A 24,656-nucleotide genomic window follows, 5' to 3' on the forward strand; every position below is an offset into this window, starting at 1 on the left:
CATCCTCCGCCTCTGCAGACGCCTCTTAGCTCCCGTTTATTTACGAGGACGTCACACAGCGTCTGAGCTGACTCCCTCAGCCAATAAATCTGGCAGCGAGCGTACCTGCTGCTACAACTGGGGACCAGCACAGAGCGGGTGGGGGGACAGGCTCAACAGACAGCTGTGTGTGTGGAGTCACATGAAATTGAATTTGCTGAATTTCCTGAGATAAACTTCTAATAACTCAGTGATGTGAGGCGACGTCGGCTGTAATAAAACGTGCTCACATTGATTAGGATCCTTTCAATGGATCAATGGAGCTTCATTCGTTTATCTCATTTTTAAACATTCCAAAAACACAAAGCAGGAGCAGTTATTATCTGACGGACATGATAACGTTTTTAAACGATAACGGTTTTAGCTCCGTCTTCAGGCTCCACCTCTTCCTGAAGGCCCCACCTCTTCCTGAGGGCTCAACCTCTTCCTGAGGGCTCCACCTCTTCCTGAGGGCTCCACCTCTTCCTGAAGGCTCCACCTCCTCCTGAAGGCTCCACCTCCTCGTCTGTCTTTTATTTTGAAAACAGCAGGAGGCTCAGAGGAGGCGCACAGAGCTGAGCGGTCAGCACAGGAACTGCCGGGCCGTTTAAAGTGGCCCGCTTCAGTACACATGTTCTTTATGACTTTACTGTGAGTGCAGCTGGAGTTCCTGCTGTGGAAAAACCCACGGCGGTTTCAACTGTTTGTCCTGATAGCAGCCTCCTCAGAAGTCACAAGACCCAGACGACGGCCGCTCCCTGAAGGGACCAATCATCAATCAGTCGCTATGACATCATGACTGATGAGCCGCCATCTGTCTGAGAGACACAGAGAAGTGAAGAGGTTCCTTCTTCCTCTGCTCCTTTTCACGTTTTCCTCCTGATGGTCTGACACACAGAGAGACACACTGAGGATGATGAGGGGTAGAAGAGAACTGTCCTCCATCTTCATCCACATTAGCTGCTGATGGACGGTCGTCAGGCGCGGCTGCAGCGTCCACAGGTCAAGGGTCACTGAGGTTTATAAACACTTCTGTTCTGTCTTCTCAGTGAGAGCAGTGATCCTTCATCCTCCAAAACACAAACTAAAATCAGTCTGTCCATTATTGATCCTCAGTCCTGTATGTGTGTGTCTGTTGTGTTACTGCACTCACATTCTGCAGACTCTCCATCAGGTCCCCGTGTGTCCTCCTGCCTGAGGCCCTGCTGCTCGGCCTTCAGTAAACACACCGACACTTCTCAGCTTCTGGTGGAATGTTTGTGCAGCTGCTGCGGCATACACTCTGCTCTGAGGTTTTTAATGTGTTAATCAGCTTTCTGTGAAACACTTACAGGTCAGTGCTGCCACCTGCTGGACTGACTCTGGAACTACAACCAGAGGAAACAAAAACTGTTACTGACATTTTATGTTATGTTATTTATCTTTATTATCACTCTATCCAATGACAGAACAAGAAAACAGAAACTAATCCTTTAACGTAATTTTAAGAGAACCTTAGTTAGAAAATTCAGCACCTGTTAGAATTAACAAAAATCCTTCCAGATGTTTGCTGTCACACAAACATTCACATGTGACACAACTGTGTTCTAATTTTATTCGACTGACAGAAGAGAAACACAGAGCTGAGCAGCAGAAAAGTGTTGAAGGCACAGAGGTCAGACAACTGAGTTGCTGCTGCTGATCCAATCAGATGGCTCGGACACCTCAGCAGTGACGGAGTCTAAAACCTCAGTCTGTGAGGACGTCTGTACGGATGTTAGCATGTTAGCCAGCAGTCTGAAGGCTGAGCAGTGCAACTGGGGCTGATGGGAATGTTTTGAGTCCACTGTCATAAACCAAAGCACATGAAGACATTAGCCTGAAGGTGGCGCTGCAGAGCGATCCACATCTGAAACAACCCGACGATGAAAGGAGCGGCTTGGACCAAATGTCCTCTGTGACGTTTCTCATCTCCAGCTGCATGAATGACTGAACGATAGTCCACCAGGGGGCGCTCACGCTGAGCAGAGGCACCAAAAACGTTTTGTTTTCTCTCCTGCAGTCTGATCCTGGTGAGTTTCCTGACACACGACTGATTTAAACATTAAACATCATGATTAACCCCTAACTGTTCATGTCAGAAACACACACTCCTCTCTCTCTCTCTCTCTCTCTCACACACACACACACACACACAACTCTCTCACAGCTTGGCCTTGGCCTGGAAGAAGCTCATGACAGCAGTGAAACACTCGTCTGACGTCCAACGCTCCATCAGACGCTCCACCTCAGCATCGTTCACCGTGTACAGACGCTCCTTCTCCAACGACCGGATCAGCTGTTTGGACAGAGCCAAGGACTGACGGAGACAGGCAGACAGGGAGAGAGAGAGACAGGCAGTTTAGATTTTTTTCTTAAAAGAGTAAATGTACTGTCTCTGTCTGTGTGTGTGTGTCTCTGTGTGTGTACATTGCGTGGCAGCTTGGCGTAGGCCTTCAGTCTGGTCCAGACCTCCACCTGGAAGCTGCTGTCAGGAAACACCTCGGTGACCAGCCCGAGTTCACAGGCCTGAGCCGCCGTCAGCTTCTTGTTGAACAGCAGCATCTCACTGGCCTGAAGCACAGACGGTAAATGAACAGACCAATGACGTGTCAGCAAACACATCACATGATTCCACGGAGTGCTTTAACTGTGTATTTACCTTAGCGGCGCCCATCATTTTGGGGAAGGTGTAGGAGGAGCAGCCCTCAGCACTCTGACCCAGCTGACTGAACGGAGTGTGGAAGGTGGCCTGACAGACACACACACACACAGAGACACACACACACACAGACACGCAGACACACAGAGAGACACAGACACACACACAGAAACAGACACACACACAGACACACACAGAGACACACACACACACACAGAGACACACACACAGACACACACACACAGACACGTAGACACACACAGAGACGCACACACAGACACGTAGACACACAGAGAGACACACACACACACACAGAGACAGACACACACAGAAGGATGTTTGTTTCAGATTTCAGTTCTTTTCTTAATTACATTCATTATTTTGTTATTGATTCCCAGACACCTGTGTGTCTGTGTGTGTGTCTGTCTCTGTGTGTGTCTGTCTCTGTGTGTGTGTCTTTGTGTGTGTCTGTCTGTGTGTACCCGCTCTGTAGCGTAGACCAGGTCAAACAGTCCCAGCACAGTGACTGAGACGCCCACAGCCGGCCCGTTCACCACAGCGACCAGCGGCTTGGGGAAGTCAATGTAGGCCTTCACATACTTCCTGAAAGTAGACAAAGAAACCACAGAAGAAGAGTCACTGCAGGCTGTTCCTGAGGTGTTCCTGACCTCCTGAGAGGGAACCTTCACTTCTAACAGATCAGAAAGCAGACACCCAGTGAGTGTTGGACTGATCGATCAATAACAGATCAATCACCTGAGCAAATCGCCCCCCTGTTTGGCCATCTCCTCCACTCCCCCTGCAGGGATATTGGTGAAGTTGGTGAGGTCGTTCCCGCTGCAGTAGAAATCTCCAGAACCTGCAACATTCAGAGCGTCACACACAGGAGCAGGTCCGGGGGGGGGGGGGTCCGTGTGTGTGTGTGTATGTGTCTGTGTGTCTGTCTGTCTGTCTTTGTGTGTGTGTGTGTGTGTGTGTCTCTGTGTGTATTTGTCAGTGTCTGTGTCTGTGTGTATTTGTCAGTGCCTGTGTGTGTGTGTGTCTGTGGGTGTGTGTGTCTGTCTGTCTGTGTGTGTGTGTCTGCGTGTGTGTGTGTCTGTGGGTGTGTGTGTACCAGTAAACACAGTGATGACGGACTCATCTGTGGCCGCCTGCTCCAGCGCCGTGATGATCTCGTTGTACATCTGGAACAGAGACCAATCAGAGGTGACCCTCCACAGGTGTGTGTGTACAGACGTGCACTGACCTCTGTGGTGATGGCGTTCTTCTTGGCGGGTCGGTTCAGTTTGATGGTGGTGACGCCGTCCTCCGTGGTGACCAGCAGCGTCTCGTACGTTGCCCCGCTCCCAGCAGGCTTTGCAGCCACCTGTGCAGAGCTCCCACCTTCTGCAGCCAGCAGGGAGTCGATCAGGCTGCAGTACTGCTGCCTGGCTTCATCCTGAGGGAGGAAGAGTGGCAGCGGTCAGCGGAGGTGCCCTGCAGACGCATCGCTGCGTCTCCGAGTGGACCTTTCAGCTAGGGTTTGTTTTTAAGTTCTAATTCACATGTACGTTCTGTTTGTCTGAACACAGAGCTTTAACCCTCCGCACAAAGACAAGGCGGACTTCAGTCTGACCTGCAGCTGATTTCTGCACACACACACACACACACACTGACTGCAGACAGGAGGTAGTGTGTGTGTGTGTGTGAGTGTCGAGGACCAATCAGAACACACTGAAACAGTCTGGAGCTGTGGCTCCTGTAGCAGTCGTACCTGTGAGATGGAGCCAAGAGACTTCCACGCATCCCATTTGGCCTTGTTGACAAAGTCCAGCATCCCTGGTCTGGGAGTGTTGCAGGGACCCTGAGTGGCCTGGAGGAGGAAGGTGAGGAGGAGGAGGAGGAGTTAAATTCAGGACAGTCAGATTAAGCGATAAAACGTGGCACTGGTTTCTCCGACCTGTTTGAACAGGGCGTAGATCTTCAGCTTGACGTCGTTGCCCGGGTCTTTCTTCAGAGTGGACAGTCGGCTCTTCGCCTGCTCAAAGTGCTCCACCGTCACACCTGCAACCACAACATGACATCACACACAGCAGGAGGCGGAGCACAGAGGTTATACAGGTCAGAGACACTGAGACACAGAGAGACACACTGAGACACACACTGAGGGACACAGAGACACACACTGAGAGACACAGTGAGACACGCTGAGACACGCTGAGAGACACGCTGAGACACAGACACACAGAGACACACTGTGATGTGGATGCAGCCCGTGCAGAGCTCCAGCAGACACTCACCCATCAGAGGAGCGGATGCGGTGTGGAAGGTCAGGCTGGGGACGGTCAGACTGGGGACGGTGGCTCTGAGCAGACTGCTGACACAGAAGGAAACACTCACGGTTACATCCACGCCATAATGATAATGAAACTGTGCACATCCCTGCACGTGTGAGACTGTGATGGGACAGTGTGGTTCTTCATCATGTCTGCAGGGCCTGCTGTGAACAGCTCTGGTTTTGAGGCAGTCAGTTGTATTTTTCATTAGTCATTTAAAGTTTTACAGAGCTCTGATCAGTTTGGTGTCCTAGGCGACTTTATGCCCCCCCCCCCCCCCCCCCCCCCCCCCCCCACGTGTTTATTCCCCTGCCCTGGTCCTGAAGTCTTAAAGCAGAAAGCTCTAAGTTACAACCTGAAAGTTGTTTTATGATACGTTTATGATACATATATCATTCTTATTTATTTATTACAGTATACAGTTCAGCAAAAGGCCTGAGTTATTAGATGGCATGTTTAAGAGTTAGGAGAATGAAGACAACAGAACAAAAAGCTTTTATTGACGTCACAGAGCTCTCCTCTGCTGGTCAGTGAGATTAAACCACAGCATTCAGTTCTAAAGAATACATTTAATACACCTTTAAAAAGAAAACAGCCTGACACAGGTCGTCGCCCCCAGTCCTGGTCCTCTGCTGGGAATGTGGAGCAAAGGTCGCAGCTAGCTAGAGCTTCTGCAGGTTAGCTAACATGGCTACACCCAGCTGGTTAAAAGTCCACAAGGTAGCTTCATTAGTTCAAAGACCTCCTCAGCGCTCTTTATTTTACCGTATGGCTAATGCTACTCGCTAGCTCCTGTGACGCCCTTTACTTAGCCGTAGCTGCTAACAAACACTCAGTCACAGGTTCTTCTCATTCTGTCAGAAAAGCTAACTTTAGCAGCCACACAGTCACAGACAGTTTCGACCCATCCTGACCTCCCGGGTCACTGAATGACCCGCTTTAGACAGCCTAACGTTAGCTGACACTGTCACCGTCAACGTCACCTTCTTAAGTTGACCAGCCGCCAGGGAGCGGACCACATCCGAGCGACGCCGGCCATCTAAACCCGGGTCTGGAGGTCCAAAGAGCAGGAGGACGGACAGAGGTAGTAAAGCGTTAACTAGCTTAGCCACACACGAGCTAACTACCAACTGTTTACACCGCTGGCCCCGCCCATTTTACTGTCTTCTGCCCTCCCATTGGTTAGAAGTGAAGCCTCTACACACTGATCTGTCCAATGGGCGAAGGCTGCTACAAAAGCTTTAAGCCAAACAAAATGCACCACACAGCAAAGGCCCGCCCCCCCCACCGTGAGATTGGCCAATCAGCGCTGAGTCGTCCGGGCCGCTCCGTGGAAGATGATCCAAATAAGAACATGCCGCAGCCGAAGTCCCGGAAGGTCAGTCCTGTCCCACCACCGCCCCCAAAGAACCGAGAAGCACTGCGGGCCGCCTGTCCTACCGGAACATCAGTGACACACACACGCAGCCTTCTACTTACAGACATAATGGGTTATATGCTGGGATTGGTTAGCTGACAGCCAATCAGGTGCAGCGGCATGTATGGTCCTGATGCTGCATCTGATCATCAGGTTGTGTGTGTGCTGTCAGGCTGTCTTTGCTTCATCCTGTGAACTGACTCTAATCAGGCACTGTTTGAAGGGATGGCAGCTTCTTATCTAACTCTAACTATTGTATATTTTATCATGTATTTTGTGTCTTATCTTATTTTTTGCTGTGCTGTTGCAATAATGCAATTCCACCATTGTGGGACAAATAAAGGTTTTCTTAATCTTAATCTTAATCTGCCACAGCTGGTTGTGAATTCTTTTCTTTAGGACAGTAAGTTACAGCTAGCCGGCATCCCCAGCTAATGTCATGATAGTCCGTGTGTGTGTGGACTCCTGTGACCCCACCATAGAGAACAGTAGGTCTGTCTGCTGTATTGTTCACTCTATATATCTGTCTGTTGTATTGATGCATTGATCTGTGTGTGTCATAGGACGAGTACTCCATCTTCCCTCACGGTTACACCATCGATTTTGACAGCTACATCCTCATCTATTCTGTGACATCTTACAAAAGGTAACATTTGCATCACTTCCTGTTAGCACCGGTGCTAAAATGGTTAGCATGGTGAATGCTTGTTAACCTCTGTGTTGTTGTTGTAGCTTCCAGGTTGTCAGAGTGCCTGTAACACCTGTTGTGTTGTTGTGTAGAGTGATCAGCTGTGAGAAGGGCGAAGCTCTGGCTGAGCCGTGGAGCGCCGCCTTTCTGGAGTCTTCAGCCAAAGAAAACCAGGTGAAGACGGCAGCTGCAGCCGTGACAGCGTGATGTCCACCGTCCTACTGACGCCTGTCCTCCTTAGACAGCGGTGGAGGTGTTGAGGAGGGTGATACTGAAGGTGGAGAAGATGGAGGCAGGTCAGCCTCAGGCTCGCCGCCGTGCTCCGTCATGTTGCTCAGCTGTCAGACTGTTTGGACCTGCAGCCTGTGGCGCTCAGACGCTCCTGTAGAAGGCGCAGACTCTGGAACAGTGTGTGAAGAAGCTGCTCACTGCGCGGCTGCTTCCAGCCTGTTTCTATATGTGGAGGTTCTCTCTGTGTTTATGACCGCTCTCATTAATGCTGCTGCTGCGTGTGTCTGCAGGAGGAAGAGGAGGAGGAGGATGAAGAGCCTCAGCAGTGAGGGGGCGGCGTCTGACACCTAAACCTGATTGAACCTGCTGATCCACATTTATCTATTATTGCCATAAAGAAAATCAATAGTCAATCAGCTGCTTCTGTCTGATCAGTTAGCTCTGCAGGTGTAATACCGACAGACACCAGCAGAGGGCAGCACTGCAAATTTGTTTTCACAGAATTAAGTTTAAAATGTTAATAATAATTCAAAATTTAAAAAGAAATGTTCATTTAGAAAAACATTCATGCAGCTGGAAACTAAAAGAAAACTAATACTGAAATAAAACTAATACTAAAATAAAACTAATGCTGAAATAGATCAAAAATGACAGACAGGATTGTTCACCTTTCATCATCCTGTGTGTTTCTGCATAGTTTTACTTGAAACTTGTGATTGTAAAGATATTAAGAGTCACAGCGACAGGACAACAGAGGAGAACTCTTCCATCACTGATCATTAAGTCCTCTGTGTGCTGCGTTCTGTCAGGTTTACATCATGACTGATGCCTCTGTGCTTCTCATGTGCTTAATGCTTCAGGTTTCATCATGTAATGTGTGTGTCCAGAGATCAGCTGATGACAGTAGAATATGAGCAGACTTCTTCCCTGATGGTTCCGGTCCTCCGTCATGTGACCGTCCTCCTCACAGCGGCCTTTCTGTTTGTCTCTGTAGAAACGTGGCATGTGCAATATCATTGACCTGTAAAGCTGCGGCCAAGCACTTTCTATTGAGGCCACACGCACACAGACAGACACACACAGACGCACACACACAGCAGAATCAGCAGACATGTCAGGATGAAGGGAAAGTGCGGAGGCAGCAAAACCTTCTTTTGTCCTCCAAGCCAGGACCTCGCCCCTCGCTCGCCCCCCTGCCGTATATATTGGGGGGTCCAACTTTTTCTCTTTTACACTGTGTGTGTGGTTGTGGGCCAGGTTGGACAACATCCAGTGGGCAAGATGTCACAGTACTCTGGAAAGGTGAGCATCATCTGTCAAAGCTTCGATCAGCAGCAGGTTTCTGTTTTAATGTGAAGATTATTCTCTCAAGTGTTTTAACCGATTAAAGTTCAGCTGCCAGATAAAGGACGGTATTCACATCGTGTATTTTAGAGGATATGTCTTCATTTTTAATGAATATGTAAACTGTAATGTATTTGAAACTCCTGCTTTGACTCGTTGAAGCTGCTGCTGCTTCTCGGCTGCTTTATTCAAGCAGTCACATGACCGTTAAAGAGTCGTCCACACAGCAGGGGGCGCTGTTGTCTTCATAGCATGTGCTTCTTCCTGCAGATTACCTTCTACGAGGGGAAGTGCTTCACCGGCAGGAAGCTGGAGGTCAGAGGTGACTGTGATAACTTCCAGGACCGCGGCTTCATGAACAGGTAACCCCCCCCCCGAGGCTCCTTTTCCTCCTCACACATCTGAACATCGGGTTTTGAGTTGGCGCCCAACAAACCGACTCTGGTCTTTCAGGGTGAACTCCATCCGTGTGGAGAGCGGCGCCTGGATCTGCTACGACCACCCCGACTTCAGAGGCCAGCAGTACATCCTGGAGCATGGAGAGTACCCAGAATTCCAGAGGTGGAACTCCCACAACGACCACATGGGATCCTGCAAGCCCATCCGCATGGTAACCTCAGCCTGCAGCGCCACCATCAGGGCACAAACATCTAATTCTTAACCCTCAGAGGATGAACCCTGAGCAACACAGTCACACGTTCTCTTCTGTCACTGATTAGAAACATTTTCTATGTAACTGTTAGTGAGCATGCTCCTCAGAGGAGGAACCCTCCACACTTTGCTTTGATTGCACAGCTAGCTGTCAAGCTAAAAGCTAACTTTAGCTTTCTGTCCGTCAGCACGGCGAGCACTACCGCATCGAGCTGTTCGAGGGCTGCAACTACTCCGGTCAGTGCGTGGACATCTGCGACGACTGTCCCTTCCTGCAGAGCCGCGGTTTCTCCAAGAGCTGCATCAACTCCGTCAGGGTGTACGGAGACGGAGCGTGAGTTCCACACAGCAGCACAACAACAACACAATGACAACATGCTGTAGCATCTGTCTTCACTCATTCCTCAGATCAGACAGTGTGATTCAAGCAGCATTGTTCAGGTTTTCCTGCTCCCCAGAGGAGGACCCTGCCTCTGGTGACCTTTTCTCTGGGGTCATTATCAGGACTAAATTCCTCTTAACACAAAAAATTACAAACTAAAAGTGAGACTATTGTTTTGTGAACCCTTCAGGTTAATTTAAATGTAAACATTCAGGCTCTCCTGAGGATGAACTTTGAACAATGTTAACTTAGCCCCTGTAGCTCCACCCAGAATCACCAAAGTTTGATGGTCCCCTGAGGATGACCTTTTTTGTAATACATTTAGGATCAAACCCAGAGGATGAACCCTTTTAACTTGTTCTTTAGCTCCTCCAGCAGGTTGTTTAGTGTTGAGGTAAATATTTCACTAAGTGTGGAGCAGACTGGGAGCAGATCTGTTCAGCATTCATGTTCCCGTCAGGATGAGCGGCGATCACGGTGGTGACTTTTATCTAGCGCCACCATCATTTTGTCCAGTGTTAGCTGTCTGTAGCTGGGGGACAGCCAGCAGAGACACATGTTGACCGGTCTTTGTGCTCTGTCTTCAGCTGGGTGATGTACGAGGAGCCTAACTTCCGCGGCCGCATGTACATCGTGGAGCGTGGAAACTACTGCAGCCCCAACGAGTGGCAGGCCCAGAACCCCAACATCCAGTCCATCCGCAGAATCGTCAACTACTTCTAAACCCTGACCTACGACCCGATCAGCAGCCCCACCTGTGACCCCCCCTTCGCTGTGATCATGTACAATAAATAAATCCTCTAATATAAGAAGGCAGTTTTTTAATCAAACACTTTGTGTGTGAGCGTGTTTGTTTTTTTTTTTCCATCATGAAGCAGCAGTGTGTAGAGATGCTGCCTCCTGCAGGGGGCGCTCTACTTAAACAGATCTGTTTGCACTACATCATCAGAGGAAACCTTCACTCTCTTTATTGGCTGCATGAGACACAGAACTGAACAGAAAAGCAGTTTGATCCAAAATAAGATGCGTTCTTTGGTTCAACCAAAAACCCCCATAGACAGCCCAAAACCAAAAACCATCACTCACTGATTCAAACCGATGAAACCATAAACAACTCATTATTACTGCCGTCTGTGTGGCACTCTATAAAGAAACACAACAGGACCAGGACCAGTCTCTCAGAGACAGGAAGTGCACCTGTGTGTGTCACACGGTGTGTGTGGGCTCTCTGTTCAGGTAGGACTTCATGGTGGCGATGAGCTCGCTCTCCTCCTCCAGCGTCAGGTCCAGATAGTCCTCCTCATGATGAGAGATGTCCTCCAACACCTCGTTCACCAGCTCGCTGTCCTCTGAGGACAAACAGGGACGTTAAAACAAGCACGGGGGACGCTCTACACACGCTGCGTGTCTGCATGGTGTACCTGAGTTGGAGGAGGTGCTGGGCAGCTCAGAGGATGGAGAGGAGGATGGCGATGAGGTGGAGGTGGAGGGTGGGGACACGGACAGGAGCTCTGGGGAGATGACGCCCTGGTTGTCCAGCAGCAGCTGCGTCGCTGACTGGACGTCTCCACCCGTCAGTCTGAGAGCCGCTTCAGCCGAGTCCTGCTCAAAACCTAAATACAGCAGCTGTAGACACACAAGGACAGCAGCTGGATGAGAACAGCTGGACCACAGAGAGAGGACAGCTGGACCAGAGAGAGAGGACAGTAGGACCAGAGAGAGAGAGGACAGCTGGACCAGAGAGAGAGGACAGCTGGACCAGAGAGAGAGAGGACAGCTGGACCACAGAGAGAGAGGACAGCTGGACCACAGAGAGAGGACAGCTGGACCAAAGAGAGAACAGCTGGACCAGAGAGAGAGAGGACAGCTGGACCAGAGAGAGAGAGAGAGAGAGAGGACAGCTGGACCAGAGAGAGAGAGAGAGAGAGAGGACAGCTGGACCAGAGAGAGAGAGAGAGAGAGAGAGAGCGGACATCTGGACCAGAGAGGGAACAGCTGGATCATAGAGACAGGGAACAGCTGGATGCCCCACCTGCTGGACCTTGGCCGGGCTGACTGCCCCCTCCATGTTGTTATTGGTCAGCTGAGCCGCCTGACTGGAGTCCAGGAGAATCTGAAGACACACAGGAAGATGTTCGACTGTTCAGTGTTCCGATATATGGACCCAGAAATCTGACCTGAGAGGTGAGGCCTTCAGGAGCTTTCTCTTTGGCGCCCCCTCAGGACAAACATCATATCGCTCTGTTTGTAACAATCAACTGAAACCAGGAAGCTGACAGGAAGTTACTGACAGCGTAAGCTCTGTCCACGTCCCCATTAGCATGATGCAGAGCTCTGGCGGCATCTCTGCGGGAGAATCCCAGCTCTGCCAGAGTGGAGATGGCCTCCATCCTGCTCCTCCTCTTCTGCCTCTCCCTCTGCTCCAGTTCTGCTCGCTCCTGATCCAAACACAGGGCACAGAGCTTGTCAGTGTTTCCTGCTGGGTCACAGGGAAACCCACTTCCAGCTGTTTGCTGCGTTACCTGTCTGCGGTTGCTGATATGGATGGCGGCCTCCTGCAGGTCGCCCTGGCAGGCTCGCAGGCCCAGACGAGCTTCTCTCTCGGTGAAACCCAGAATGACCAGCTGAGCCATTTTCTCTGAGTCCAGGCACAGACGGCCGTACAGAGACTCCACCTGAAAGTCACACCTGAGGCCTCAATGCAAAGGTACACACACACAAGCAGGAGAACACAAGGTTGTTTTGATGCTAGCTTAGCCGCTTAGCCACAGTGAACTCACTCTGGACAGCTGGAGTCGAGCCTGGGAGTCATTTCCTTCCAGGAAGGCCAGGAGACTCTGGAGGAGATACAGCCGCAGAAACAACACATCCTCTCTGCCTGTGTTACCCTGGCAACACACACACATCCATGTAAATGTGTGGCTTAATGACTGGATACACTGGTTTCTGCACAGATTTTGGCCTGTGTGTGTGTGTGTGTCACCTTGATCATGAGCAGTCTCTGCTGCTGCTCTCCGTAACACTGCAGGAAGAGGTCCTCGGCTTTCTGCAGGCGGCTCTTGCCGTCGTCCAGGCAGGACAGCGCCTCCAGAGCGCGGTAACACCACACAATGTCCAGCTGCAGGACGGCGTAGTTATCCACAGAGCCGAGCAGAGCCGAGCCGCACTTACTGCACACACACAGAATGATGTGGCATTTCACCGTCTTTAGACTCACTCAGTGACATGTGGCACCTATAAACTGACGGCGGGGCTCCCTGAACAGACGAGGCATCTTCCTCTGTTTTAGCAAACATTCGTGTGGCTGCTTGTTGAGCAGCAGCCGTACAGACGACTCACTGATCACTCTAAAATTCTAATGACGTTTATGAGACGTTTGTACCTGAACTGCTGGTCGGCCTGCAGCAGGTGACACAGAGCGTTGTCGTACTGCTTCCTCTTCATCAGAGAGCGACCTTTCTCATGGAAGCCCATCGCCAGGATCAGAGCCTGGACACACACACAGGGTTAAAAAGCTGCCTGGGCACAGACAGTAGCTAACAGAGAAGTCATGTTCTCTACCTTCTTCTCCTGGTGAGGGATCTTCAGCGGGTTTCCCTTCTGGTCGCCGATCTCCAGGAAAGGCGTGGTGTCTGGGTCCTCGCTGCCATCTGACCAACATCACAGAGAGATACTCAGAATGTACAGGAACCTCTGTGTGTGTGTCAGGGTGTGTGTGTGTGTGTACCTCTCTCTGACAGAATCTGAAATCCTTTCTGGGTCCTCTGGATGCTCTCGTTCTGGTTCTTCTTCTTCTCCTCCTCCTCAGTCAGCTGCTGCTTCAACTCAGCGTCACTCACCTTCAGCACCATCATCTTACTGTGGTTCTTCACGCCCTGTTCATCCAGCCGCTTGTCTGACAGGACACACACACAGCAATGACAACACACTCTAACACACAAACAGATATTTCAGAGGGTTAAAAATCCTCCAAACATAAAGAGTCCACTCCAACCAGACTCAGTAAAATCTAAAAGTCCTGTCCTCCTCAGCACCCAGCAGGAAGCCATGATGGAGTCACTGTGAGCAGCAGTCACATGACCAACACTCAGAGAGTCTCTGTCTGACCTGCAGCTTTCTGCAACTGATTTCTGTCTGTATAGTTATTCTGCACACACACACTCTGGCTGCTCTCTGACTGCAGACAGGATGGCTGACTCACCAACACTCAGAGTTTTCCCATTCAGGATCAGTTTGATGTGTTTGAGGCCGTACTCCTCCCCGATCCTGCAGCGCACACACACACACACACACACAGTCAGCATGTCGTCTGCATCAAGTGAACTATAACATCTGTGTGTGTGTGTGAGAGTGTGTGTGTGAGAGTGTATGTGTGTGAGTGCATGAGTGTGTGTGTGTGTGTGTGTGAGAGTGTGTCTGAGTGTGTGTGTCTGTGTGCGTGAGTGTGTTGTCTGTGTGTGAATGTGTCTGTGTGTGTGTGTCTGAGTGTCTGTGTCTGTGTGTGAGTGTGTCTGTGTGTGAATGTGTCTGTGTGTGTGTGTGAGAGTGTGTCTGAGTGAGTGTGTGTGTCTGTATCTGTGTGTGTGAGTGAGTGTGTGTGAGTGTGTGTGTACCTGTCCACCAACTGCTGCACCAGCATGTCCAGCCTCGTCTCCAGGCAGCTCTTCCTCTTTGGGTCCTTTAAACATTGATGGTGGTTACTCTACAGTGCAGGTCAGTGAGCAGCAGATTTTTTTCTGTCACATGACATGATGTCATTGAAAGGGTCAAAGGTCAACCCATTCTTTGTCCGTGTCTTGTACCTTCTTACTGTCTCTGGGCAGCAGCAGCTCCAGCGTGGCCACGTTGGTCTCTCTGAACATCTTGTTCCCTTTCCCTCTCTTCACCGCCTGAGCCCTGACCGACTCCAGAGCGCCCCCTACCTCCGACACTGACAGGCATACCAGAGGGGCGTAGCGCTCCGCCAGCTCCTAATGGGAAACAAGCAGACACAGTCTGTGAGCTCCAAAACGATCGCTGGTCTTAACATGGAAAAGTTTTCACCTCGTCATTTTTATTCATGTAAACACCAAATTATTTCTGAGCACTTATCTGTATGTTATACCTGTACCTGCTGCTGTATTATTGTTGTATTACATACAGTAATAAACATTGTTTCAGGTGTGTTTTCAGGCTGTGTGGTATCAACTCTTACACTCAGTGAAACTGAGGTTTTAGTGGTCAAAGGTCAGTCGAGCTGCCGTGTGTGATGTTCATTTCTTTTGTGGTGCTGTCAGGTTTCTGACCGACCTGGATGTGCTGCTGGCCCGGCTGGTTCTCTGCGTCGGTGTACGGAGGGTTCCACAGCTGGATCTTCTCCTGTTTCAGCAGGTTCTTCAGCTTGGCCTCTGTGTTCTGCTCAGCCATCGCCCTGAAAGCAGCAACACACCACAGTGAGAGGAGCAGGAGCAGGACGGGTCAGATGGGGCTTTGTTTGTTTGGACAGGAGACTGGGCCGTGGGTCTCAGACTGGACCCCTCAGCAGGTCCCAGGGTCTGTCTGAGGGTCTTTACTAACAGGACAGAGGGACACGCCTCCTGTCAGACAGCCTGGGTTTCATTCTCAGGGCTGTCAGCTCATCTTAGAGAAACCTCTATTTTGTGAGAGAAAGTCCACGTCACAGTTTCAGTTTCGGACTTGGACCTGTTTTGAACACTACTTTTGGACCAGGCTGACCCAGAGGCGTGGGGCTCTTCGAGCGTCTTATCTGACGGAAACACGCTGAAACAAACTGAGCGCTTCAACACAAACACCTGCTGTCACAGCTAGCTTGCTAACTAGCTCAGCTACATGGCTTTCGGATGGAACCTTCCCGTCAGGAAGCTCGCTGACACGGCTACGCGTCAGCCTCTCCAGTGACTCAGCGCTAAAAGCTGAACACGGAGCCCTGTCAGCGGGCTCCACGAGCGGGTCACCTGTCTGGGAGGTACCCGGCTGGTAGCGGACCCGATGAACAGCGCCTCCGCGGGGTGAAGGCTCGCTGAAGTCTCCGTGGACGCTCCGCTGCTTCGGCTCCGTGCTGTTGTTTATACCAGTCTGTCGCTCCTGTGAAGACGTGAGGACACGCAGCGAGCGCTCACTCTGAGCACGTTTCACGGTCCGCTCTACGTAACCTGCGTCCACTGACGACAGGCGACAGACCCGCGGCTGCGTCACTGCGCAGCCGGCAGGCTCATCGTCTTATTATAGACGATCTTTGACCACTACGGTGCCGTGCGAGGGTCAAACATCATACACAACAAAACAAAACAAACTCACACCGTTCTCAGACCTTTATTGATCCCATCGTGTGTTATTATTGTACTGTTTTCTTTGTTTTTACAGATTCATATACATCTTTTAAAGATAATCTCTCCACAACATATCATAGTGCGTGCCTGCTGGACCTGCTGTGTGTGATCTGGACTGTGGCTCAGAAGGAGGAGTACATGCCCAGCCTCCGGGCGGCCTCGGAGACCCTCGGCGTCTTCCTGCTGGGGAACGGGTAGTAGTCCTGGGAGGCCGGGCTGGTGCCGCCTACACTCAGCTGCCTGGTGAACCTGAGGCCCGGGGCGGTGCTGCGGTGCCCTGTGGTAGAGGAGCTGGGGGAGCAGGTGATGGAGGCAACAGGGGTGGAGCTACCGTCAGAGCTGCAGTCCCGAGGATCACCGGGGGAGCTGCAGACCGGACTCTCGGGAGGATCAGCACCTTGGCCCTGTACCTGATCCACTGCTGTAGACCTGAAGCGCTGTTCTTCTGTGGTGCTGGGCGAGCTGCAGGGTGACGTTCCTCTTAAGGCGCTGACGGAGTCCACAGACGGTGCTCTGCCTCTGGACTCCAGCTGGGTGCCGCCGGCTTCTGAGGAGGACCACGAATGCCTGTCAGGACAGAAACAGTCAAAGTGACTGTCAGGTGAGCTGCAGTGACATCACAGTGAGAGCCACAGGAAGCTGCTCCACCTGCTGCCTGTCCCTGCAGAGGAGGGCGGAGGAGGCTGGACGCTGCTGGAGCGTCGGTGGAGGTCCAGGTGAACGTGCCAGGGGTCGTAGGTGGCCAGGTCTCGCTCTGCGGTCGCGGGCAGTGGTGGGGTGCTGCTTGGTTCCAATGGCGACGGAAAAACCTGGGCGACAGGCACGATGCTGACGGCCTCTGACAGCTCCTCTGAGACTGGGACAGAGATTAAAGAGCAGAGAGCATGGCTCCATTCATCACACACACACACACACACACACACGCGGAACTGCCTCCGCCTGTCTGACATGCTTTTATTTTGAAACACGCGCACAGTGAAAGCGCTCCTGCACGGGCTGCTCCCGCCTCTCTGAGACGGGTCTGCATGGTTCCTCACTAAGCGGATATCTTCTCCTGGTTCTGCGCATGTGCGCAGGTAAACTCACCTGTCCTGAACAGCAGCACCTGCGTGTGTCTCCGCTGCGTCTCTCTGGAGTTCCTGTACTGTTCTCTGAGCACGGAGATGTCCATCTTCCTCTTGCACAGCTCCTCCTCCTCCTTCTCCTCCTCCTCCCATCCGACCAGCTGCTCCTTCTTCCGGATCTCTGCAGGAGGAGACACGCGGTGACCTTTGACCCGCAAACAGTGGCTGAAACTCAAGAACAGTTCTGCAGCTCATCATGATACGAATAAACCTGTGCTCTGCTTCATGGTTGTGTCTTCTGCTCTTCTTTATCACTTTAATATGCACCTTAGTGTTATATGTTTTATTTATACTTGCTTTATTATTTTGAATGTTTATCTTGATTATTTTCATCATAAATCTAGCTCATTAAATCTTGTTTTATTTCACTGTTCTCAGGTTTGTGATGGTGAACATACAGTCATGTGTTCATTGTGAAAGATGTGAACATGTCATTTCAAACATGGATGTAAGCGTCCTGTTGATTTACCGTCCGGCAGCTGCGGCCTCCCGCTGGCCCCCGGGCAGCAGCAGGACCAGGAGCAGGACATCCTGTTGGCAGCGGCAGTGACACGCCCGCTGCAGGTGCTGTACTCCAGCAGCTTTGTGGTGCGTTCGGAGCCCTTCTGGAAAATCCGACAAGCCAGACGCTGTTGTTGAAACCCTTCAGAGGTATCCAGGTAAACAACAAGAGAACCAGGGAGGCAGAGAGAGAACAGAGGTGGACATGTTTCACCTCGGCAGGCAGGACGCTGGACTGACACACACACACACAGCTGTGTTACTGTCGGACTGTGATTGGTGTGTAAACAGTGAAGGTGACCGTTTCTGTTTAAACGACTGAGAACAAACACACAGGAAGTCTTTATTCTTCACAGTGACACGCTCCGCTGATTCAGGCTGAGGGTCACATGGTCCTTTTTCCCCGCCCCTCTTCTGACAGTAACTCAGAACACTAACAGGTACATTTATTTCCTACCTGCTGAGGAGACTGTTGGAGTGAGAGGGTGGTGGCATCAGTCATCCTGCACCGTGTGGTCTGCTGGAACAGGAGGTCCAGCTCTCTGGACTCAGTGCAGGAGGTGGGGGACATGAGGGCCCTGACAAAACTGACATCCCTGCTGGACAATGAGTCCCACCCCCTGCAGGACACCCTGTTAGCCCTGCAGAGCAGCTTCAGGGACAGACTGCTCCACCCTGGGTGGAGGACAGATGCAGCAGGTCTGTCCTTCCTGCTGCTGTCAGACTGTATGATGAACACTCCTGATAGGTTCATACACTGTACAGTACAATGTTGATTTATTTAGATGCACTATGTACAGTTACCTGCACTGTTAATATGTGATCTTATTTTAACTCTTTCATACCGCTTATTGATAGTTTAGCTTGTGCTGTTTTCTTCATTGTGGGACACATCATTTCAGGATCATACTGTTAGCACAGCATGACCTGTTATTCACTCTGAGGACAGCTTCTATTGCTTCCTGTTACCATCACCATGGAGACGCAGGTCAGAGGGCAGAACATGTACGCTGTGTCCTGTGTCTTTAAATGTTTCACTCGCGCTCCGCCTCCTCTCAGTGTGTGTGTGTCGGTGTGTGTGTCTGTGTGTGTCATGGCCGCCGCTCCGGACTCCCCTCTGTACCTGGGCCTGGACTTCAGCACACAGCAGGTAACAGCTCACCTGCGCCTCTCCGTACCTGCGTCTGCTGACAACAGTGACGCGTTTTACGTCAAGGCTGCGCGCTCGTGGAGAGCGGAAATAAGACCTTACTGCGCATACGCGGAACAAGCAGACGCCGTGTCGTGTGTTAGTAGCAGAGTTAGCAGTTTGTTTGTCTGTTTGTTTGTTTGTTGATCTTTGTTTGTCTGTCTGAGTCGGTCTCAGTCGCGCGCAAGTTTTCAGCAGTCAGACGGACTTTGACCCGCGTGCAGTCAGAAAATGAGTGACGCTGATCGATCAGTTCATTTATCAGAAGCAGAAACAGGACGGAGCGGATGAAGAACTCATGTAATCCTTGTTGGAGGAGAGTAACTAAGTACAGATTAGAACCAGAGAAGAAGAACACCAGCTGATCAATAGGCTATTATCACACTGTGTCCAAGAACCCACAATCCTTTGCACTCATACAACAGTTCAAATACACACATGATCACATGACCTCTGAGCACAAAAGGCAGCTGAGAGGGTCTAATGATGAAGATGTCTCACAAAGTCACAAAGACCAGTGACTGACCTCACTCCTATCTGTCCTCCTCCTGGCTGTCCTAATGCTGGCTGTCCTCCTCCTGCCTGTCCTCCTCCTGCTTGTCCACCTCCTGCCTGTCCACCATTAACCTGTCTCTGCTGTATGCTCCTGCAGCTGAAGGCGGCGGCCATCGATGGAAACCTCCGCGTGGTTCACCAGGACAGCGTGCAGTTTGACTGCGAGCTGCCTGAGTTCAGGTAGCACACAGGGACAATGTGAGGACAACAACACATTTATTGTTGTTGTTGATGTGTTGTTGTCTTTGTTTGTGTGCAGGACTCAGGGAGGAGTTCACATTCAGGAGGACAAACTGACAGTCACCTCCCCTGTGCTGATGTGGGTCAAGGTGGGTCTCACACACACTCACACACACAGTGTGTGTTTTCCCTGTGTTCAGCACTTCTGTTAAAGTATAACCTGACCTTTGACCTGGGCTCTGCTGTGTGTGTCTGTGATTGGCTGTTGTCTGTCCTCAGGCTCTGGATCTTCTCTTGGACAAGATGAAGAGGGCGGGGTTTGACTTCTCCCGGGTCAGAGCGCTGTCAGGCAGTGGTCAGGTGAGGTCCTGGATCCTGACCAAAAGTATGTGGACACAGAAACCATGATGTCTTTGGCAGGACACTGTAAACTGTGTGTGTGTGTCTTTCCTCTTTTAGCAACATGGTGCTGTGTTCTGGAGGAGAGGAGCGTCTCAGACTCTGAACCAGCTCCACCCAGACCAGAGCCTGCACCAGCTGCTGCAGGTGTGTGTCTGCAGTGATTTGTTGTGTGAGTGTGTGTACCTGCTGACTCAGGTGTGTGTCCACAGGGCAGCTTCTCGGTGGCGGACAGTCCTGTGTGGATGGACTCCAGCAGCACTCAGCAGTGTCACGACTTGCAGGCAGCAGTAGGGGGCGCCCTGAAACTGGCAGAGATCACTGGGTCCAGAGCCTACGAGGTCCATCTGTCCCCCTGTCTCTCTGTCCTTCTGTCTCTCTGTTCCCCTGTCTTCATGTTACTCTGTCAGTATGTTGAAGGACATTTAAAGGATGAGTCTGTTTTTTTCTTTGTGCAGCGCTTCACAGGAAATCAGATCGCCAAGCTGTGTCAGAGCCGGACGGAGGTCTACCGGGACACCGAGGTCAGTTGTGTCTGTGTTGTGTCTGCACACAGCTGTTGCTGTGCTCATGTGTGTGTGTGTGTGTTTCAGAGGATCTCGTTGATCAGCAGCTTCGCCGCCTCTCTGTTCCTTGGTGGTTATGCTGCCATCGACTTCAGTGACGGTACAGTCTGTGTTTCATGATGTCAAACAAACACTGATCAGCTGATTGATTCATTGATCGGGTCTTCAGGTTCTGGGATGAATCTGTTGGACATCAGGACCAGAAGCTGGTCTAAAGTCTGCCTAGAAGCTACCGCTCCACATCTCGACTGCCTGCTGGGATCTCCACTCCCGTCCTCATCTGTACAGGTCTGTACTGAACTGTTCTGCTCTGTTCTGGTCTGTTGTGACCTGTTGTGACCTGTTCTAGTCTGTTGTGACCTGTTCTGGTCTGTTGTGACCTGTTGTGACCTTTTCTGACCTGTTCTTGTCTGTTGTGACCTGTTCTGGTCTGTTGTGACCTGTTCTGGTCTGTTCTGACCTGGCCTGGTCGGTTCTGGTCTGTTAGGACCTGTTCTGGTCTGTTCTGGTCTGTTCTGGTCTGTTGGGACCTGTTCTGGTCTGTTCTGACCTGGTCTGGTCTGTGCTGACTGCCCTCTGCTCACAGGGTCCTGTCTCCTCCTACTTTGTGCGTCGTCATGGTTTCTCTGAGAGCTGTGCGGTGCTGTCGTTCACTGGAGACAATCCAGGTAAGAAACATAAAACTGTTACTGAGTCCAAAAGTCTTTCCACATAAACTCTGAGACGAGGTGGGACAGTCCTGCTGTACAACACCAGGTGGTGCTGTTTCACTGAGCTGTGTGTGTGTGTCTGTGTGTGTGGCTCTGTGTGTCTGTGTGTCTGTGTGTCTCTGTGTGTGTGTGTCTTCTTTGTCTCTCAGCGTCCCTGGCAGGAATGAGGCTCCAGCAGGGAGACATCGCTGTAAGTGCAGACACAGACGTGTTATCATTGTGTTTTACTGTGTGTGTGTTTTACTGTGTGTGTGTGTGTTTGCAGGTGAGCCTGGGCACCAGTGACACGGTGTTCCTGTGGATCCAGCAGCCTCGTCCAGCTCTGGAGGGCCACATCTTCTGTAACCCTGTGGACAGGCAGGCCTACATGGCTCTACTGTGGTAAGACACGCACGCACGCACACACGGAGGTGAAGAGTTAAAGTCCCACAGAGGCTCACTGAGGATCCGCCGTGGTCACTCCCTCTGTGTCTTCCTCCAGTCATAATACCTACGTCCTCTGGAGGGCGCTGTGACTTGAACGTGATCGCTGAAGTGTGCAGTGTTTATTGGCTGATGATGTGTGGAACGACTTCTCGTCCGCAGCTTCAAGAACGGGTCTTTGACGAGGGAACGCATCAGGAACGAGTGTGCAGGAGGATCATGGGAAACCTTCTCTGCCGCTTTAAGAGACACGCCCCTTGGAAACAATGGAAACGTTGGTGAGGCTCTGCCAGGGATGTCCCGATCAGGTTTTTTTGCCCTCGAGTCCGAGTCTGAGTCATTTGATTTTGAGTATCTGCCGATACCGCAGTATCGGGCCCGATTTCCGATCACGTGATCGGATCGGGACATCCCTAGGCTCTGCCTCTTCGGCCTCTCACTCCATGTCATGCTTCCCTTCTTCCATCTGATTGGTCGTGTTGTGTTCCAGGCTTTTATTTTGACACCGTGGAGATCACCCCCTCTGCGGTCGGTGTTTATCGCTTTGACTCTGAGGACAGCGAGGTTGGTAAAGAGACACTCGCAGAGAGAGAGAATATTCAGTGACTGCAACATCAGTGTCTCACCTGCAGGTGTCCTCACTGAGTCCTCAGGTGGAGGTTCGGGCCCTGGTGGAGGGGCAGTTCCTGTCGAGGAGGCTCCATGCTGAAAGACTGGGGTACTCCATCAGTGAGTCATCCATTCATCCATATTCCAGGCCCAGGCAGACAGAGACGTTTCAGTTCTTGTCCTTTAGTTCCAGGAACCAGAGTGTTGGCGACCGGAGGAGCTTCGTCCAACAAAGAGATCCTGCAGGTCTGTTTAATCGCTTTATTTAGATTTAAAGAGACAAGGAGGAGGAGGAGGAACGTTCACCTTCATCTGTCTCATCCACAGGTTCTGTCTGATGTCTTCAATGCTCCTGTCTACACCATCGACCTGTCCAACTCCACCTGCCTGGGCTCAGCCTACAGAGCTCTGCATGGTAACTCGGAGGCTTTTATTTTGAAGTCTGTGTCTGTGTAGCCGGGTTTGAATGATGGTGAACAGAAAGGATCACATGTAGAGTGTGCGCTGCTCATCGTCAGCGTGGCCCTGCAGCAGATTATTGATCTTTCCTCGGTGACTTGTTGGAGTGTTTCAGCTGCTCTTAGCGCCGCTGTCAGCCGCTGTGAAAGCAGATGAAAGAGGCCGTGTGCAGCCGCAGAGCCGCTCGCCGCAGCCTCTGAAGTCACTGCGTGGGCTTGAAAGGACATAATGCAGATCTCCTGATGCTGATAATCAATGCTGACGGATGGATGCAGAGAAACCTCCTCATCTGTTCAGCTGGAGCATTAGAGCATTAGAGCTGCGGTCCTTTCATACACCACAGAAGAAGAGAGTCCACACAGGGACTGCAGCTTCCTCTGGTCAAAATAACAGCAGTGTCCCAGCCTGACGGGTGCAGCAGTGAGGCCTCGCGGGGGCGCTACTGAGCAGACAGACTCGGCGTCAATGAGCCTGTAACTGATCAACAAATAACAACAGTTATCCAACAACCTAATTTACAGTGGCTGCTTGCAGTACATGAAATGATTGATTGATTGATTGATTGATTGATTGATTGATTGACAGACAGGCAGACAGAAGCGGCCGGTTGGTAACTCTGTCACATGCTGATTGGAAAACATTTTCATTGGTTAATACTGGTTTCTGCTCAGTGACATGTTGAAGTGAACCTGATAACCAGACTCTCTGATTGGTTGTCGTCAGGCCTGGCAGCAGAATCCGGAGCGTCCTTTTTCGACGTGGTGAAGAACGCACCGGAACCACAGCTGGTCGCCACGCCACACCCTGCAGCTCAGCAGGTATGATGGTGATCCCCACACACACACAGATGTTATAAATGTTGAGTGTGTGTGTGTGACACATCCGTGTGAGGATGAACCTTTTCACACCTGCAGAGGGTTTGGATCAGCTGATAATGAGAGAGACAGAAATGATTTTCATTGTCAGACCTGTAGAACGCGGCGAGCAGTGAGGTGACGGAGGAGGCGAAGGAGCAGTGATGAGACTTTTGATCTGTCAATCACACCTCAGCATGGGGAGGCGTCATTTCAACCCGTTTCAAACTCATTTAGTGATGCTGATTGTAGCACATGATTATATTCCTTCACCAAGTATTGATGAGGTGTGTGTGACATCTTCATGTCCAGGTGTATGACCACATGCTGGAGCGCTACGCCCGACTGGAGGACTCAGTTCTGAGGAAGAGCTGCACCTGAGCCACAGCGCCCAATCAGCTGCAAGGAAAGTGACCACGTTAGATTAATTAATGAGTAATTCTGTTTGTGAGTCCTGTTTTTATAATGAACAATGTTCACACTGATTAAACAGAGGTCCTCTGCAGCTCGTGTGTCTTTGATCTGATTGGTTGAAGCTCCTGATAGACAGTGACTGATAAACTCTACAGCGCCCCCTGGACTGACGTTACAGACTGAAGCTTCAGGTGTGTGTGTGTGTTTGTGAGTCTGTGTGTGTGAGTCTGTGTGTGTGGTAGATCATGTGACTGATGCCTCAGTCCTGAGAGATGGAGTTCGATTGAGACAGGCTTTAGTGAGAAGAATGGGTTCAAATGAGGAGACAGGCTCTGCAGAGACTGGGCCATGTGTGTGTGAGTCTGTGTGTGTGTGTGTGTGTGTATGTGTGTTGAGCCACAGGGTGGGAGGGGCTCTAAGCTGTCCTCAGATGACAGGAGAGCTGCTGGTGTGTGTGAGCAGGTGGAACTGTCCTCATGTACCGTGACTATAGGACGAAGCTGTTCATGGTCCTCTGACCAAACTGTCTCTGTGTCTCTGAGGGACAGAGGACATGGCTGCTGTCCCTCATCATTTCCTCCACCTTAACACTGTCAGTCTGTCAACATCACCTCTGCT

At 51.0% G+C, this 24,656-nt stretch overlaps 5 protein-coding genes across 9 annotated transcripts; 2 read left to right on the top strand and 3 right to left on the bottom strand.

Moving 5' to 3' along the window:
* Positions 1 to 1,598: 1,598 nt before the first annotated feature.
* On the bottom strand, positions 1,599 to 6,177 carry eci2 (enoyl-CoA delta isomerase 2). Of its 2 annotated transcripts, none has more exons than XM_028432851.1 (11): positions 5,997 to 6,177; positions 4,978 to 5,054; positions 4,638 to 4,741; positions 4,452 to 4,550; positions 3,945 to 4,136; positions 3,813 to 3,882; positions 3,455 to 3,557; positions 3,181 to 3,301; positions 2,699 to 2,788; positions 2,467 to 2,610; positions 1,599 to 2,356 (listed from the first exon to the last, which is right to left on the bottom strand). In XM_028432851.1, exons 1-11 carry the CDS (start codon positions 6,050 to 6,052, stop codon positions 2,201 to 2,203), a joined length of 1,212 nt encoding a protein of 403 aa, XP_028288652.1. In that variant the 5' UTR covers positions 6,053 to 6,177; the 3' UTR covers positions 1,599 to 2,200. The 2 variants fall into 2 exon arrangements, with proteins under 2 accessions (XP_028288652.1, XP_028288653.1); XM_028432852.1 differs by having other exon boundaries at positions 4,978 to 5,051; positions 5,997 to 6,176.
* Positions 6,178 to 8,630: 2,453 nt separating this feature from the next.
* crygn2 (crystallin, gamma N2) lies at positions 8,631 to 10,449 on the top strand. Its single transcript, XM_028432855.1, has 5 exons — positions 8,631 to 8,651; positions 8,964 to 9,055; positions 9,147 to 9,303; positions 9,533 to 9,678; positions 10,314 to 10,449. Exons 1-5 carry the CDS (start codon positions 8,631 to 8,633, stop codon positions 10,447 to 10,449), a joined length of 552 nt encoding a protein of 183 aa, XP_028288656.1.
* Positions 10,450 to 10,671: 222 nt separating this feature from the next.
* Positions 10,672 to 15,846, bottom strand: nub1 (negative regulator of ubiquitin-like proteins 1). 3 transcript variants are annotated; one of them, XM_028432848.1, is made up of 15 exons: positions 15,681 to 15,837; positions 15,016 to 15,136; positions 14,529 to 14,696; positions 14,340 to 14,404; positions 13,928 to 13,992; positions 13,454 to 13,621; positions 13,288 to 13,376; positions 13,109 to 13,215; positions 12,710 to 12,896; positions 12,507 to 12,614; positions 12,249 to 12,401; positions 12,018 to 12,164; positions 11,759 to 11,839; positions 11,148 to 11,352; positions 10,672 to 11,075 (listed from the first exon to the last, which is right to left on the bottom strand). In XM_028432848.1, the coding sequence occupies exons 2-15, from the start codon at positions 15,130 to 15,132 to the stop codon at positions 10,933 to 10,935; spliced, it is 1,803 nt and encodes a 600-aa protein (XP_028288649.1). In that variant the 5' UTR covers positions 15,133 to 15,136; positions 15,681 to 15,837; the 3' UTR covers positions 10,672 to 10,932. The 3 variants fall into 3 exon arrangements, with proteins under 3 accessions (XP_028288649.1, XP_028288650.1, XP_028288651.1); XM_028432849.1 differs by having other exon boundaries at positions 10,933 to 11,075; positions 15,696 to 15,846; XM_028432850.1 differs by having other exon boundaries at positions 10,933 to 11,075; positions 15,712 to 15,836.
* A 183-nt stretch (positions 15,847 to 16,029) lies between these two features.
* Positions 16,030 to 17,945, bottom strand: LOC114453149 (uncharacterized protein C9orf152-like). The gene is made up of 4 exons (XM_028432853.1): positions 17,649 to 17,945; positions 17,142 to 17,300; positions 16,704 to 16,911; positions 16,030 to 16,622 (listed from the first exon to the last, which is right to left on the bottom strand). The coding sequence occupies exons 1-4, from the start codon at positions 17,707 to 17,709 to the stop codon at positions 16,178 to 16,180; spliced, it is 873 nt and encodes a 290-aa protein (XP_028288654.1). The 5' UTR covers positions 17,710 to 17,945; the 3' UTR covers positions 16,030 to 16,177.
* A 787-nt stretch (positions 17,946 to 18,732) lies between these two features.
* Positions 18,733 to 24,129, top strand: xylb (xylulokinase homolog (H. influenzae)). 2 transcript variants are annotated; one of them, XM_028432950.1, is made up of 19 exons: positions 18,733 to 18,830; positions 19,522 to 19,604; positions 19,684 to 19,753; positions 19,884 to 19,964; positions 20,064 to 20,150; positions 20,216 to 20,344; positions 20,462 to 20,527; positions 20,597 to 20,669; positions 20,739 to 20,857; positions 21,156 to 21,237; positions 21,429 to 21,469; positions 21,545 to 21,660; positions 21,865 to 21,980; positions 22,193 to 22,266; positions 22,335 to 22,431; positions 22,499 to 22,557; positions 22,639 to 22,726; positions 23,494 to 23,588; positions 23,937 to 24,129. In XM_028432950.1, exons 1-19 carry the CDS (start codon positions 18,774 to 18,776, stop codon positions 24,003 to 24,005), a joined length of 1,602 nt encoding a protein of 533 aa, XP_028288751.1. In that variant the 5' UTR covers positions 18,733 to 18,773; the 3' UTR covers positions 24,006 to 24,129. The 2 variants fall into 2 exon arrangements, with proteins under 2 accessions (XP_028288751.1, XP_028288752.1); XM_028432951.1 differs by having other exon boundaries at positions 22,356 to 22,431.
* The last annotated feature ends 527 nt before the right edge of the window (positions 24,130 to 24,656 follow it).

Source organism: Parambassis ranga, chromosome 20, assembly GCF_900634625.1.
Source record: "Parambassis ranga chromosome 20, fParRan2.1, whole genome shotgun sequence".
Taxonomy (NCBI): Eukaryota; Metazoa; Chordata; class Actinopteri; family Ambassidae; genus Parambassis; species Parambassis ranga.

Bases quoted from the DNA above. Each gene is read 5' to 3' on its own strand.
- eci2 (XM_028432851.1), bottom strand. From the start codon at position 6,052: ATGGCCGGCGTCGCTCGGATGTGGTCCGCTCCCTGGCGGCTGGTCAAC. The intron at 4,742-4,977 runs GTGAGTGTCTGC...TTGTGGTTGCAG, and splicing joins CGCATCCGCTCCTCTGATGG to GTGTGACGGTGGAGCACTTT. The intron at 2,357-2,466 runs GTACACACACAG...TGTCTCCGTCAG, and splicing joins ACGCCAAGCTGCCACGCAAT to TCCTTGGCTCTGTCCAAACA.
- crygn2 (XM_028432855.1), top strand. From the start codon at position 8,631: ATGTCACAGTACTCTGGAAAG. The intron at 9,304-9,532 runs GTAACCTCAGCC...TCTGTCCGTCAG, and splicing joins CCTGCAAGCCCATCCGCATG to CACGGCGAGCACTACCGCAT. The intron at 9,679-10,313 runs GTGAGTTCCACA...CTCTGTCTTCAG, and splicing joins AGGGTGTACGGAGACGGAGC to CTGGGTGATGTACGAGGAGC.
- nub1 (XM_028432848.1), bottom strand. From the start codon at position 15,132: ATGGCTGAGCAGAACACAGAGGCCAAGCTGAAGAACCTGCTGAAACAG. The intron at 12,402-12,506 runs GTGAGTTCACTG...TGTGACTTTCAG, and splicing joins CTCGACTCCAGCTGTCCAGA to GTGGAGTCTCTGTACGGCCG. The intron at 12,165-12,248 runs GTAACGCAGCAA...TGTTTGGATCAG, and splicing joins ATATCAGCAACCGCAGACAG to GAGCGAGCAGAACTGGAGCA.
- LOC114453149 (XM_028432853.1), bottom strand. From the start codon at position 17,709: ATGTCCTGCTCCTGGTCCTGCTGCTGCCCGGGGGCCAGCGGGAGGCCG. The intron at 17,301-17,648 runs GTAAATCAACAG...CTCCTCCTGCAG, and splicing joins GAGGCCGCAGCTGCCGGACG to AGATCCGGAAGAAGGAGCAG. The intron at 16,623-16,703 runs GTGGAGCAGCTT...CTGTCCTGACAG, and splicing joins TCTGCAGGGACAGGCAGCAG to GCATTCGTGGTCCTCCTCAG.
- xylb (XM_028432950.1), top strand. From the start codon at position 18,774: ATGGCCGCCGCTCCGGACTCCCCTCTGTACCTGGGCCTGGACTTCAGC. The intron at 21,470-21,544 runs GTAAGTGCAGAC...GTGTGTTTGCAG, and splicing joins TCCAGCAGGGAGACATCGCT to GTGAGCCTGGGCACCAGTGA. The intron at 22,727-23,493 runs GTAACTCGGAGG...GGTTGTCGTCAG, and splicing joins AGCCTACAGAGCTCTGCATG to GCCTGGCAGCAGAATCCGGA.